Source organism: Colossoma macropomum, unplaced genomic scaffold (assembly GCF_904425465.1).
Source record: "Colossoma macropomum unplaced genomic scaffold, Colossoma_macropomum, whole genome shotgun sequence".
NCBI lineage: Eukaryota > Metazoa > Chordata > Actinopteri > Characiformes > Serrasalmidae > Colossoma > Colossoma macropomum.
Genome location: NW_023494787.1, coordinates 47,839,115 through 47,853,876, shown reverse-complemented (window position 1 = coordinate 47,853,876; position 14,762 = coordinate 47,839,115). Strand labels below are relative to the sequence as shown.

General features: G+C 38.6%; 1 protein-coding gene across 29 annotated transcripts in view; it reads left to right on the top strand.

Moving 5' to 3' along the window:
• pleca (plectin a) overlaps positions 1–14,762 on the top strand; it is a 215,074-nt gene that overhangs the window by 142,831 nt on the left and 57,481 nt on the right. For 11 of the 29 annotated variants that reach the window (XM_036567627.1, XM_036567623.1, XM_036567625.1 and 8 more), the window contains 3 exons: positions 6,886–6,900; positions 10,945–11,034; positions 11,570–11,605. In XM_036567627.1, the coding sequence (XP_036423520.1) occupies positions 6,886–6,900; positions 10,945–11,034; positions 11,570–11,605 (141 nt within the window). The remainder of the gene's footprint in view (positions 1–6,885; positions 6,901–10,944; positions 11,035–11,569; positions 11,606–14,762) is intronic. The other 18 variants (XM_036567624.1, XM_036567641.1, XM_036567652.1 and 15 more) reach the window with 3 other exon arrangements.

Below are 14,762 nucleotides of genomic sequence, written 5' to 3'. Positions count from 1 at the left end.
AATTGCTTGGAAGAAAGTCTGGTTCCATTGACTTACATTAAAAGTAAAGTGTGTTTTTTCCTTCTCCTGTAAAGTTACCATTTTGGAGTATGAGGTTTTGGTCCAACAGCAGCAATATGTTCAGGAATTAGTCAAACAGTGTAAGTTGTGCTAGCTGATTGTTGTATCATCAAATCTAGCAAAATCAGTTATACGTATTTGCAAACTTTACAGGCGAAATGGACATTGAGTTATTCATTTTTCAGAATCAGAAGAAAGAAAAAGCACGAAGCATATATTTAAGAGAAAATAACACAAAAGTTTTCAAAACAATTGTCAAATCTGTGAGTATTTAATGTGTTCACTCTTTACTTTTGTGCACCTACTGCCACTTTAATTCCCTCCATCCTTCCAGTCTTAAAACCCTCCAGTTCCAGCTGTGACATTCCAACAAAAGCTGCTCACAAAGATCTCACTGACATTATGATCCTCTTCAAAGAGACACTAACATTCACACAAACAGCTGCCCAGATTTACCTAAGCTGCCTCATAAGTTTCTCTCTCATCTGCATCTTAATTGACTAAAGAAGGTATTTCTGAGGAGATTGGATATTAATATTTATAAGGAAATTCAAAGTGCAAAACCAAGCTTTTCAGAAACAGATTAAAAGCTACAGAGAAAATGGGGCTCCTAACAACCTCCTGGAAGACCTGGTAGACACCAAAACTGCCCCATCAGGTAAACAGCACTTAAAGCTCAAACTCTACTCTTACTTCAGATCTGTAACAGTCCGCATCCATCCTTCCACTGTGAGAAGACGACTCAGCGCTGTGGGTCTGAAAGGATGTGTAGCTGTTCAAGAAGAACCTCACTGAGAAAACTGGACATCTGAGATGTGGAGGAAGGTTTTCTGGACTAATGAGTCTAAATTTGTAATTGGGATAACTGGAATTGTAAACAGCAGAAAATGCAAAACCAACTTCTAAGACTGAACTTTAGAGGTGGGTCTGCAGATTCTTTGAGAAACTAAAAGTGATTCTCCTGAAAAGAATGGAAGCTGTAATAAAAGTAAAGAGTGGACACACTGAATACTGAAAAATGTGTATTATGTGTGGTTGACAGTTGTCATTTTGTCGTTTTCTGTTAAATATGTTTTCTGCTTTTTCAGACACTGACAAGTGAATATCTTGTACTTAGTGGCCATTTTGAATGGAAATGAATCAATTATGGTTGACTTTTGAGAACTTTGGCACTGCAGTGTGCATTAAACCCAGAGGAAGTTCAGAAATCAAAAGAAAAAAAAAATCAAAGCCCTTCAGGCTGGTATAGAGGAACGGCCCTGCAAGCGTTTCATTTTGTTACCTAACGCAGATGGAAAAACTCTTATATAATTCCCCCAAACTCCTGCTGCTGACTTAGAAATCCCTCATCATGAAAGATACATCACTCACCCTGTACAGAGTCAGAGCAGAGTGCTGCGGAAAGATTTATGTGTGAGTGTGTGTGTCTTTGTGTGTGTGTGTGTGTGTGTGTGTGTGTGTGTGTGTGTGTGTGTTGTAAATATACAGTACATGTGTGCTGATGTGTGTGTGCTTGTCTGTGCATTTGTGTGTGTGTGTGTGTGTGTGTGTGTGTGTGTGTGTGTGTGAGAGAGAGAGAGAGAGAGAGAGAGAGAGGGTGACTCATCTGTTCACCCTCTGTTTTCCTAAAAAAAAAACAGAATTTGTTCTGTGGGTTCCACATCTGCCCCACAGCTCTGGTGGGCCACAGGAGGCCGGGGGTCCACAGCCTCACATTTACATTACACGCCAGTTTCACTCATGTAGACTCAAGCTGACACTTACAGTGCTCTTACCTTAAAGGGCCCTCGTCCTCTTTTATTTTTTCAATTTATTCCACTGAAGTTTGTGTAGTTTTATGTACCAAAACATTCATAATTTATTTTTACAGAACCGTTTTTCAACCTCTCTTTATCATTCAGAATTAAACAGGCTGTTTTTGTTACTGTAACTTAAACCAGCTCTCTTCTGATTGGCTGCCTCATTCAGAAAGTAGTCTGTTCTGATGGTTTTCTAGATGAAAATGAACATATCCTTTATAGAGAACACCTTTAATATGAGATTTATCTGCTAATTTTAGTGCACAATTTCGATTTATTTGAGTTCACACATTGGGAACAATATAAAATATGAAATGTCTAAAATGTTCCATAACTTTTATCTGTTAAATGACATTGTCCGGGGGTCTGGGGGTGCCCAAACTTTTGCATACAGCTGTAGATTCCTCAGTAGGTGCACTGATCATGAAGTTTTTACATCTGATTCTGAAATCTTTACAGCCAGATTGACAAATGGCTGTATTTTGGCTATATTTATTAGCATTTTTATGAATTTTTTTTGTTTTGCTTCTGTTTTTAAAATAACCGAATCTCAGACTTTGTGGCCTACATGAACACATGAAACCCACTAGCACATCCAGAACTTTCTGTAAGCCAAAGTCTCAACATAAATAACATTATTTGTACTTTAATGAGCCCAATAATATGTTAAGTTCCTAAATAAAAAGATCTGCTGCCCATTTAAATAACATTAATTAAATAAAGTGCTACACTGAAAGTAAGAGACGACCAGATGTTCAGTGCAGTGAGCTGTGCATAAATATGCTGCAGTGACTTGAGTGCGCTTACCTGCCTCATGCTATTTACCTCATAAAACTGCAACAGATCATCCAAAATCAAAATAATAATTTGGCAGTTTTGGAGCAAAAATCATTCATTCTGATTTTGCACTCTTCTATGTCTCATTTATAAAAGAGCATTTAAGACATTCATGCTTGAAGGAAGCAATTCTGAGTTATCGTGTGCAGTTATTTTCACGTTTCTTGTTCTCATCATTTCTTTATCCATCTTGCTTCTTAACTGGTTGCTTTTTTTCTGAACACATCAAACAGACTTCGCTAAACAGCATAGTCACTGTCAGGTGAGCTGTTGCTTCTGATAGCTTTGTTTTCCCTTTCAGACCCTCTTTCACTGATTTACCACACATTTCTGTGGCATTTTAAACATCTCTGAAGGTCTTTTGTAGAAAATTGCACACAGACCTTTAACTGGAGGCATCTGACAGCAATTTAGCCAAATCCAAACCGAAGCCATTCCAGTCTAGGGTTATGTTTCAGTGGACTGTGGTATCAGCTGCGGACCATATCTCCCTCTCTCTTTTATTTTCCAAAATGTTTTCCTTCATCTCTGTCCCGTCTGCCTTCAGGGAGCGTGCAGTTTGTGGTTTGTAGAGCAGATCAGTAACTCTGGGGCTTTGCTGTAAGAATCCTTCTCATCTGGATGCTGCAGTGTCGTGACAGAGGTCTCGTTTACACCTGGTCATTTCATGCTTCTTGAGTATCAGGAATATATGCGATTGCTCTAACTGCTTCAGGAGGTGATCTCAGATGAGTTTCAGCCAGAGGCCCTCAGTCTGGGCCATAAATGTCAAAAGTTGGTCAAGAAATGAGGAAGAATCACAGCCCTACCTGGAGTTATGAAGTAGATGAAGTTTGGGAGAAGGACCACGCCCAAATCTCTTCCTCCTCCACCTTCCAAGCCCTATAAATTCTCCCCTCTCTTTACAGTTTGGTACTGGTGACAAAAGCTTTGCGTTCCACCACCACTCCATCTCCTCCCACCTTTCTTCTGTTCAGCTCTTGAAGGCCCAACCAATGGGAGTAAAACCTAAATGTTTAGCTGTAAATCCTAACAATAGCCATGTTTACATGCAGCCTGATAATCTGTTAATAATCCGAATAATAGCTCAATCGGAATAGAATATGTCAATGTAAACACCTCAATTGGAATAGTCTAGTCCGATTGAGGCAATTCAGAATACAGTTTCTATCCGATTGATTGAGGTGGGTAATCCTATAAATAATCCGTTAAATAGAAGAATAATATCCGTGTAAACGCCTGTATCTGATTACATTCCCTATCGGAAAGTTTAAGTCCGTTCTGATCGTGTTCGTCGCATCATAGTGAAAGTTTATACCGTTCAACCTGGCGGAGCAGAAACTGGTCTGCAGAGGAGACGAAGTTTATGCTCTGATCTTTAAAAGACGGCGGTGGGACGGACGTCCAGCTTATGTGTCTCAGAACACGACGTCTTCCTCTCGGCCTTCTTTAATAAGGACACGTGAAGGACGTTTTCCTGAGTCTGACATCATTTTAAAGCAATTAAAAACACAAGCGCTGCTCACTGCTGCTCATCTCACTCTGACTGGACTCACGTGATGCTGGTTGTCATGGTAACATCTACGCTAAGTGGTCTCTACGCATGCGCGTAATTTTGAATCTGATTACTTGTAGTGTGCATATAAATGGCGATTGTCAACAGGTTGTTCAGGACAGTGAGTTCATAAACTCTTCAGTCTTAATCTATAATTGGAATGTGTTCAATCAGATTGGAAAAAGTCTTTGCATGTAAACACAGCCAATGACGTAAGAGTAGTACTGGTATACTTTGCCAAACTACAGAGTTTAAATAGAAGCATGATTACTTTAAGTTTAAAAGTTAGCCATGTGCATTTTAGTCAAGGGCTATCCTCGAAAATGATCCGTCTCTCCAAGCCACACTGAACAATGAAAAGCCCACCTTGGGTTTAATTTATAGCCTTCAGTGGCCTTAGCTAGTTAAAATAAAGCTCCAGTTTGGTACATTTTTCACAATACATAACACATGTAGTTCATAGCTGTGATGACTAATACTGGAGGCTAGCAAGAAAACAAGAAATGACAAGCAACTGATTGTTGTTCATAAGCAAATCTGCATTATTATGCATTACACAGTAATCGGATTTCAGTCTGACTAACCAGAGACACATTTGAAGTCTTAACTCTTATGTGGTTAAATGTGGTTAAAATCATGCCAGTTTACAAACAGATACAAGTCACATGAAATGACCAGGTTAACAGCGTCAGATGTAATCTGGCCACCTTTTAGACACGGGGATAAACGTATGAATGCCAGCAGTGTTCAGGAATCACCTTCAATTCAAGGAGAGTGATGAGCTTGTTTTGGACGCTCATCCCATATTATAATTATGGTAGAGCTGTGTCAGACAAATTATCCCCACAATCAGCACCTCATTATATGATTTGTCAGTACACCATAACAAAAGTTACAGTACTGTGTGAAAATCTTCTGAGGAGTTCATCTGGGCAGTAAGTGCTTATTTCAAAGAAATCTTGTTAGAATAAATTGAACATAGATTTGATGCATGTTAGTTTGTTAGATTAATCGATTCCAAACTTCCCCTTAAGGTGGCAGTGTTTATCACTAGCATTGGCAAACTGTGACCCTGAAGCTAGGCCTTCAGTTCAAATACAGTGACCTCTATGTTAATGCTAATTTCTGGTAGCACCCCAAGGGTGTATTAGTGCTAAACTAATGCCGAATCACATCAACATGATTTTTACGTCTCTAGACCTGTTTTCCATTCCTAACAACCAAACCTGCTTAGACTACAGCTTGCATTTACAGTTAGTGATGTATCTAGAACTTCCAGAGGACCTAGAGTAACAGAAGTGACAGTAAAATCAATCTGATTGGTTGGTTCCACTGTCACTTCCTAATTAATCTAACATCTAAGGCCTTTAGTCCAGCTCCTAAAGTCCTATCCAATGGGAGAGCTCGCTTGACTGTATCTACCTAGATATCGTATAGAAAAAAAATGATTGGCTCCTTGTCCATTGGCCATTTCAAGAACGTAACCCTTTTGTGTCCAGATCTTTTGAATGTTTTATTTTACAGAAATCAGTAGGCCTTTCCTGAAAGCCTAGGGGGCCCTGTGGGTTCCCCACTGATATCAAGATATCCCACAAGATATAAATACCTTTTTTGAAAACTGAACATTCTTATGTTTTACTATATTTACACTCCCAGTCAAAAGTTGGGGCACAACTACTCAAAGAACAGGGTTTTTATTATTTCCCACATTTAAAAAAAAAAAAATGGAGATTTGTATGACATTCATATCGCTGCTGTTGGAACAAAACCTCATATCTCCATTTTTGTTTTTCAGTTTTTGACATAATTTGAAAATGCCTGTGGTCCTATACGTTGTGTATAAATTTAATGATAAATAGACCAAAAGAAATGACCCAGAATATTTTTGAAAAAAGTCTGGTTCCATTGACTTACATTAAAAGTAGAGCAGGTTTTTTCTTTCTCATGTAAAGTTCTCAGTTTGGAGATACGAGGTTTTGATCCGACAACAGTGATTCGTAAGTGCTCCAGTCAGAAGTGTTGGCTTTCTGACAAATAGGGCTATATCGACTCAGTCCTTCCCCATCACAGCACAGCTGATTGGTTGAAATGCGTTAAAGAGGACAGACATTCCGCCAGTTAACCTTTAGTGAAATTTAAAGTCTGAAAATGTATCATTATTTAATCCTAATTTCTCATTAAAGTCCTAAATAAAAACTATTGTTTAAATTAAAAGTATTTTTTGTTGTTTTAAATTTGTGCATTCATATAGAGACTCTTCAGCAGAAGCCTTTAGATCAAGATTAAGAAAGGCATGCAGTCAGGGTTGCCCACGTTTCTGCTGCTGTATGTTTATTACATTATATGTTATTTATTTATATTTATTTATTTATATTATTTTCATAAGCTGCCTCACACTTACTGCCCAGATAAAGAGTTTTAACCATTTTCTTGGCTGGCCTAAGACTTTTGTGCAGTACTGTATCTGTGTCTGTGTCTGTATGCTGTCCTCCCTCTCTCTTTCTCTCATACTTCTCATATCAAACTTCCAGTCTGTAATGCTCATACTCATCTGGGCCTTTGTCTCTTTCCCCTTTTGTCTCTGTCTCTCCATCACCATCTCCCTCCCTCCCTCTCTCCATCCTTCTCCGTCAGCACTGGAGGGCTGAGGTAGGTGGAGTATGTGAGCAGATGTTTGCTGACTGAACAGGTTTCTCCGAGCGTGGGGCGTCCCGCACGGGCACCTACAGCTCTCACGTCTCCCTCCTTGTTCTTCCTGTCCTTAACCCCTCTGCTGCCTCTGCTTCAGCCTCTTTGCAGCCAGAGCAGGTGGTTTATGTTATAGATTTCATTTAAAGGCTCAACGCTAACGTGTAGCTTAAACTGATACTTAAAAAATCAAGTTTACAGTTTTCCTCTTACCCCAAACGTAGTCAGTCAGCTCAGACATGTTTGGTGTCCGAAGTTTGCTTCTTTAATTTTGCACTAGAGCTGTGAGGCTGATGTAGCTAATAGCTAATGGAAGCTAATACCCTGCTAATTAGCACTGTGCAACCGCTGAAATCATCACAAATGACCTCAAACCATGTCAAGTTGTTCAGTAATCTCTAATTCCCAGATAGTGAGCATATATTGGTCCTCTGGCTTGATAAGGTCGGCACCCTGCTGGTCTACCCTCGGACCACCCAGATTACTGTCCTGCATACAAGCTCTTACTAGTTTTTTTAATCTCCTCAAACAGGTTTTAAATGCCCAGAGACTTTTATTTTAGAAAATAAACAAGGACAAATATTACAAACAAATGAGAGGAAAAAAATAATGACGAGGCCTGATATAAAATGCTTTTATAGAAAATGTTACTGACGCTGTGCTGGAACTAAAACTAATTTACAAAGTGTAACTAAAGAAACGAGGGAAGGAAAAATCAGTAAATTGGACTGTGAGTGGAAAATGAGTGATGATAAGTGGAATTTTGTCTAATAATCTGCGTAAACACCGGTGGGCCACCCAGAAAACGCTGAACAAAATGCCAATAGACCACCAGCTTTGCCGCCAGCAGGTCAATGGTGGTCCACTATACTCTTGTTATCAGGGATAGACTTGCTTATGTGGTTTCTGACACTGTGTGATGTACTGTCACCTAGAAAAATCCACAAAAGTACTTCACATAGCTAAAAACAGTAGTAGCCATCTTGAAGCCTGAATTTTGTCCATACTTTCTTCATTTTTATAGATAAAAGTGTGTCATACATTGTCCTGCAGTGGTAAACCAGGACTAGGCCTTCAGTTTGGGCCATAAATATCAATACTCAGTCGAAAATGAGGAAAAGCAGGCCTCTACCATGTTGTTAAATTCTGCTAGTACCCCTATAGGATTCTAATGGTATGTTAGTGATAACAGCGATTCACATTAATGTTTTTTAGCCATTCAAGATTAATTGTGAACATAGTGTAGCTAGTAGCTTCCATTAGTGCTCCAGTGTACATTAGGCCTTGTAGTTTAACTATAGTGGAATAAAGAACCAAATTTAGACTAGATTGACTACATTTTCGGGGGAAATGAGGGTAAACAAAGCAGATTAGATTTTTATGCCGCTATGCTATCACTTTAATATAAGTTTGTGCTCAAAAGTTTTGGCACCCCTGGTCAAATGAAGTTCCATACAGTACACACTGTAGACTCTGCAGTACACAGTGTGGAGTTGCGGCACTTTTAAAGTTAATATTTTGTTCTTTTATTCTTTCCAACATGTTAATCCCTGGAAACGTATTGTCACTTAGAAAACAGAACATGGCATTCAGGGACATGGGGAGTGGGGGTGCTGAGGGTGCTGCAGCGCCCCCTGATTTCAGGACTGCAACTGATAAAAATAATAATAATGATGTAGAGATCTGAACTTTGAGCGCAGTAAAGATTATTTTCTATTTTTATATGTAGATATTATATTATATATTATACATATAGTAGCCATGCACTGTTGAAGTTAACTCTGTATTTTTGTTAAAGCAAGCTGAATTGCTTTCCTCGACAACTGCTACCCGCTTTGGAGGCATCAGTAAAACACATGCTGGCTAAGGTTTAAAGAAAGTAACTGCATGGATTGCAGCCAGTTCTGAACCCCAAAGCAGCCTAATACTGTTTACACACTTTTTGAAAGTCATCTAACGTACTTATAACCCTTTATCAACCATTATATCTCCCAGTCGGTGTGCTTTTCACTGTTAAATCTCGCCTTGTGACTGTGGGCGTGACACAATCGCATACCGCTCCACATATTAACAAGCTGATTGGTTGCCATTTAGTTAATTTGCTTAAAGTCTGTTCAGAATGAGAGAGCTGAGAGAGGATGTGCGTCCGTGGTCTGATGCGTCAGTTATATGTACACATGGTCGTCTCTCGCCTCACTGTAGTACAGTCTGACACGTTCTGTTTGAATCAAATGGGAAAAAGGTGAATAACGTATCATGACGTTATCGTTCACGTCTTATATGCTGCTTAGAATTTCAGCACCCCAACCTAAAACATCTTCCCGTGTCCCTGATGTCATTTGACCGGTGGGTTTCAAACTTTTACATATGACTGTAGTTGTAAAAGTGGCACACGACAGTGGACTGAAGACGAGACAGTGATGTTTAGTGGTAAACGTGCGCAGAGTGACCAGCCCTCTCTTCTGCAGGAGGCTTTAGCATTCAGCAGAAACAGCCTTTAACACCAAATGTCTTTCATCTGTGTTCTTTTGGTGAGGTTACTGACACTGTGAGGTAAATGCGGATCAGGTTATTAACACTTCACTACGTTAAAGGAGAACTCCGCCAATTTTTGAAAACCTCAGCATAGTTCAATCATCAAGATGCTAACGGTCATTCAGAGTGGTTTGGTTTGAAATGGTTTGTAGACAAACTTACTTAGATTTCATTACAGTGGTGTTGATAGAAACCAGGAGTTGTGATGATTACACTGCAAATATGATTATTTTATTTGCCAATTTTATATATTTTATCATTTTTTATGTCCAAAACAAGTGAACCTCCAATCTTCTGAGTATTTAAATGTGACAGTGATAATGGTAAAATAGAAGTAAATCTGGAAATTGACAACTGGTAGGACTATTTTGCCTCACAGCACCTTGCATGTATCTCTCCACCATTAGTGTATTTTTTTTATTTTTTAGGCCTAAAGATGGTCGCAAAACTATCGTAAAGTGATGTCTCAGACATTAAGCAACATATCTTTATTTTTTGTATAACTTTCTGTGAGGTAGCTTTCTGGGGCATTACACTCTAAAGGGAAATCTGGTCCCTGTCACCATCACTGTGAACAATTCTGACTTGTGAAGTTTCTCTACAACAGAGCATTTCCCACCAAACTACTCTGGATGACTTTGTTTACATCTTAACCATTTAATTATACAGCAATTTTGAAAAAAATGGGTGGAGTTCCCCTTTAACACCTCAAAAAACAGCCTCATTAAAAGTCATGCATTTTCACTGTCAATCATCAAAGCAATCAGTGTTAACTCTTACAAACAGTAGTAACTCGTGTGTGCTGTGTGTTTGGTTTGCAGTGCTGTGTTTTGCCTTGAATTCATAAACTGCTAACATGGTGACCAAATTGCCTGGACTCTAGACTTTTGTGGATACATTAATATACACTTGACCTCCACTGTCTGTTTTCAGTGATGTGCTGGTTGGTCAAAACAAAAGTGACTGCATCAAAATGAGTCTTGAAATTTTAGTCCTGAGTGCTGATAGACTGAGTTGTGTGTGAGAGAAACGTTAATCTGAGTGGCCTTTAAGTCTTGACCTCAGTATCACTTTACAGTTATTTACACCTGTTTTCCTCAGTATGGTAAACAAGGCAAATAAATAGAAACTGTGCGATAAAATTTGCAAAATTAATTCTGTGAACTTCTCTTTACGTAGAAACATGTAATTGCACCACAAACTTTTGCATGCAACTGTACGTTGTTTTCAGCATGCTTAGGTCATTTTTATTGGTAATGTCCAGTCAAATGGGGAAAAAAAAAAAGCCTAACAAAAATGGAGTTGCAAATTTTTTATATGACGAGAACAAAAATACCAAATCAAACCAAATGTTGTATCTGATATATTTATAAGAGCAAAGCTTTGCCTCCCATTGAATTCAGACTAATTGTCTTTCTTATTTATTTATTTATTTATTTATTTATTCATTCATTTATTCATTCCTTCCAGGCTCAGAGGCACATCACAGACCTGTACGAGGATCTGCGAGATGGCCACAACCTCATCTCCCTACTGGAGGTGCTCTCTGGGGAGACCCTGGTGAGTCTTTCCATGCTGACCTGGGACCAGCAAACCCTAAAAGAGGCCGAAACAGGCCATAAGACTGACCTTAGATCAGCATCCTGAGGCAAATCTAGCTCCACGACTATCCTCTGCTTCCGCACCTTCTATTTCCTCTACCCGACCCCTCCCTTACTCACTCAGGCTGCTTGTTAGTTAATATTTAAATGTCATTGACCCTCTTTAACCTGCACTTAATTGCATAAAATCACAATTCTTTACATTTTGTTACGTTTTTGCATGCGACGTTTTAGGCTGCACCCACACATACAGAGAAATACGCAAATATGTTCTGAATGCCCAGTCACTTCAACTACTTTCACCATTTTTCTTCTGCACTGCACCTCCTTTAACACTTTAATCTCGTGATTTGTGCCTCTGTTCCAACTCTGTGTGCACTGGTTTTAACCCCCCTGACCTTTCAGTTCTCTACGTCCTGTTTGCTGACCTCTGCCCTGACCTTGACCCCCTTTTGCCTTTGCCTCTTCTCTTGCGATGCTCTTGCTGTGGGTAGCCGAGGGAGCGTGACGTTGTCAGGAACTCGCGGTTGGTGAGTGGGTCTAGAACCTTCCGGCTCGCCTCCTCGGGGCGCGTGGCATGTGTCACTCCCAGGTGACCTGGGCTGTGCATGATGTCACTTCCTTTGTCTTGTGGCTTGCCATCAGTATTCCCTCCAAAAACATGCGCAGTTGCACGTAGCATTAGTTCGGGCAGGTGCAGTTGTCGAGTATTTAAAGTTTGTCCTGTCTGATCAACCAGTCTGAGTTTGCAGATGTCAAATTAGGGCTGAACCGATATGAAAAATTAAATGAATGATACCGATACCGATTTTAATGAGCTGAAATTTCCAATAACTGATAATTCTGGGCAGAAAGAAGAGAATTGGTTGAAATATGCTTTTCTGAGTGAAATGATTGTCAGTCCTTAATTTTTACATTAATATTTTGACAAAGTCTGAAGTGGCCCATATCACAGAAATCCATTTTCCTCTCTTTTTTTAGAGTAGTATGTAAACATTGGAAAAAATTGCTCTCCATTCAGCTCATGTATAAAAACTAAGCTATGAAAACAGCCCATTATGAATTCTTTGTTTTTTTGATGTCATAAAAACCAAGCCATTCATATATATATGGGCAGAGCAAAACTGTTGTGGATATATATATATATATATATATATATATATATATATATATATCATGCTTAGGTTATAAGAAGTGTTTCAGCTCTGAGTGATTATTGAATTAGGCTCAATACAGGGCAACTAATCCGAGCACAGCTCATTTACATATCTTAGTCCAAAAGGCACATTCTTAAAAAAGAAGGCTCTTCAGGTTTCTTTAGCAAAGAGAAAAGTTCTGTATAGAACCATGAACACTCAAAGAACCCTTTGCATCGTGAAGGGGTTCTTCAGACTGGTAGAGAATGTGTTGTATATGGTTCTATACAGCACCAAAAAGGGCTCTTCTACTGTTACAATGTCAAGCTTGTGTACAATAGAAGAACCTTTTTTGTGCTATATAGAACCCCTTTCAAAACGGTTCTATATAGAACCATACACAGCATATTCTCCATCAATCTGAAGAACCCTTTCATGATGCAGTGAACCCTTTAATCATGTGAATGGTTCTTTGAGTGTTTATGGTAATATATAGAAACGTTCTTCTTTACTAAAGAACCCTTGGAGAACCGTCTTTTTTTAAGAATGCATAATAACAAAAAACAAAAAAACATTAATTATACTGGTTTTGGTACCCATTCAAATATAGTCAGTGGACCTCTGAGAAAAATAAGACAAAAGGAATGTAGGATATGGGCCCTTTAAATAATATATATTGTAGGGGGCGGAACCTCTCATCATTCTTAGCAGTTTCATTGGTTTCTTCTAGTCTGTTAATTAGCATGAAACTGAAGAAATTCTCATTTTCACTTCATATGTTAGGTGTATGAAACAAGCAACTTCTATATAATCGGCAGGATTTCAGCAGATTCCAGGAAATCTGTTGAGCCTTAATATCAGCAGATTGATCAACCAGTTGAAATATCGGTCTGGCCCTAATTCACACCATCTGGTGATGTAGTGGCTTAAAAAAAAGACAAAAAGGCAGGAAGATCCCCTCATTAATGATGTTGTCACCTGATCTCACCTTTAGCATTTTACTCTTGTGCTAAAGCCTAGATTTGGATGCATTTTATATGTTTTTGTTATTTTAACCACGATGATATTTAATATTGCGGTAATAAAGGTTTCATCTGGTAATTGTCAGTTTTGCCATCTCTGTAAAGATCGACCGAATTCATAAATACTCCTTTTCAGCTCATACTTGAGACATTTGTTTATTCAGATATAGATCAATTTACCTGTAATTATTGGAAGAATTTTAGCAGATACCAATAATTCTGTTGAACCTTAATATTCGCCGATTTTTTTCAAACCGATGATATATCGGTCTGACTTTAAATCGGACCATCTGATCATATAGTTGGCTTAATTTTGAGTAATTTGGAGAAAAAAATGGACAAGCTTCCCTCATAAATGATCTTGTCACATAATGGTACCTTAAAGGATCTGTACACTAGGGGATCGGCTCTCAGGCCAGGTCACATGGGCAGATATTAATGCATAAATGGACTGTTGTAACTGTCGGGGTTCATGGTAAGTTTTTCTCAGGATTATTGGTTACTGTATATGTTGTCACCTATAGAACATGTTGAATACTTGCTGGTAATGAAATATCTCCCTTTCACCTTTCATTTTAATGCATCGCTTCATGTCTGATAGTTCTTGCAGACATGGGATCATTTAGCTGTGAGTGACATCATACACTGCAAGCCAATAAGAGTCTGGCTGATGCGTCATCTCAGAGTCTGACTGGCTGTATGTTTGATAAATGATTGACATGCCAGTGCATGGTCTGGGCTTTATGGTCGTGCATTTCCCTCCACATATGTCCCAGATAGCACCGAATGCATTGCATATTCAGTATGGCATCACACTTATATACCTCAGAGGTGTCTACTGTATGGTTCAGCCTTACCTGAACATGATGAGTCCATTGTGTACTGTACTTACAGGTTATTTGAATATTCACAAATATTTTCTTTGTTTTGTTTATACTGAAGATTGAATGGGAAGGCAGGTCTTAGAGTTAGTTTTCTTGGTAACACTTTCTATGAATGTCACCTTTGTAAGCATCTATAAACACATTTATAACAATGTATTCATAAGGCATTATAAACATGGTTATAAACATTTATAAAAAAGAATTACACTGAATTACACTTTATAGCCATGTTTATTATACATTATGAATTGTTAATATAATGCATTATAAATAGTGTTAATAACATGTTATAATGTCAGTGCCAAAGAAGTCAGTCCCAGCTTGGAGAGTGTAAAGTAAAGACAAATACCAGGCTAACGATGGTGTACATTACCTTTCCCACATTGGGTAAAACACTGATGGCAGCACTAGTTTAAACTCTGACATTTGAAGCCTGTAATGTGCTTTACTGTGAATGTTTTAGTGTTTCAGTAAATCCTTCAGTAAATACTTCAACTTGTAGCCTCACTCTTAACACTGGAGGAGGCTTTAGTACAGTACGCTTCACTTTACTTAGAGCGGACTAATACGACTTATGAGCTCTTATAATTTGTTATGATCAGTACTTATAATGTATTATGTTAACAATTCATAATGCATAATAAA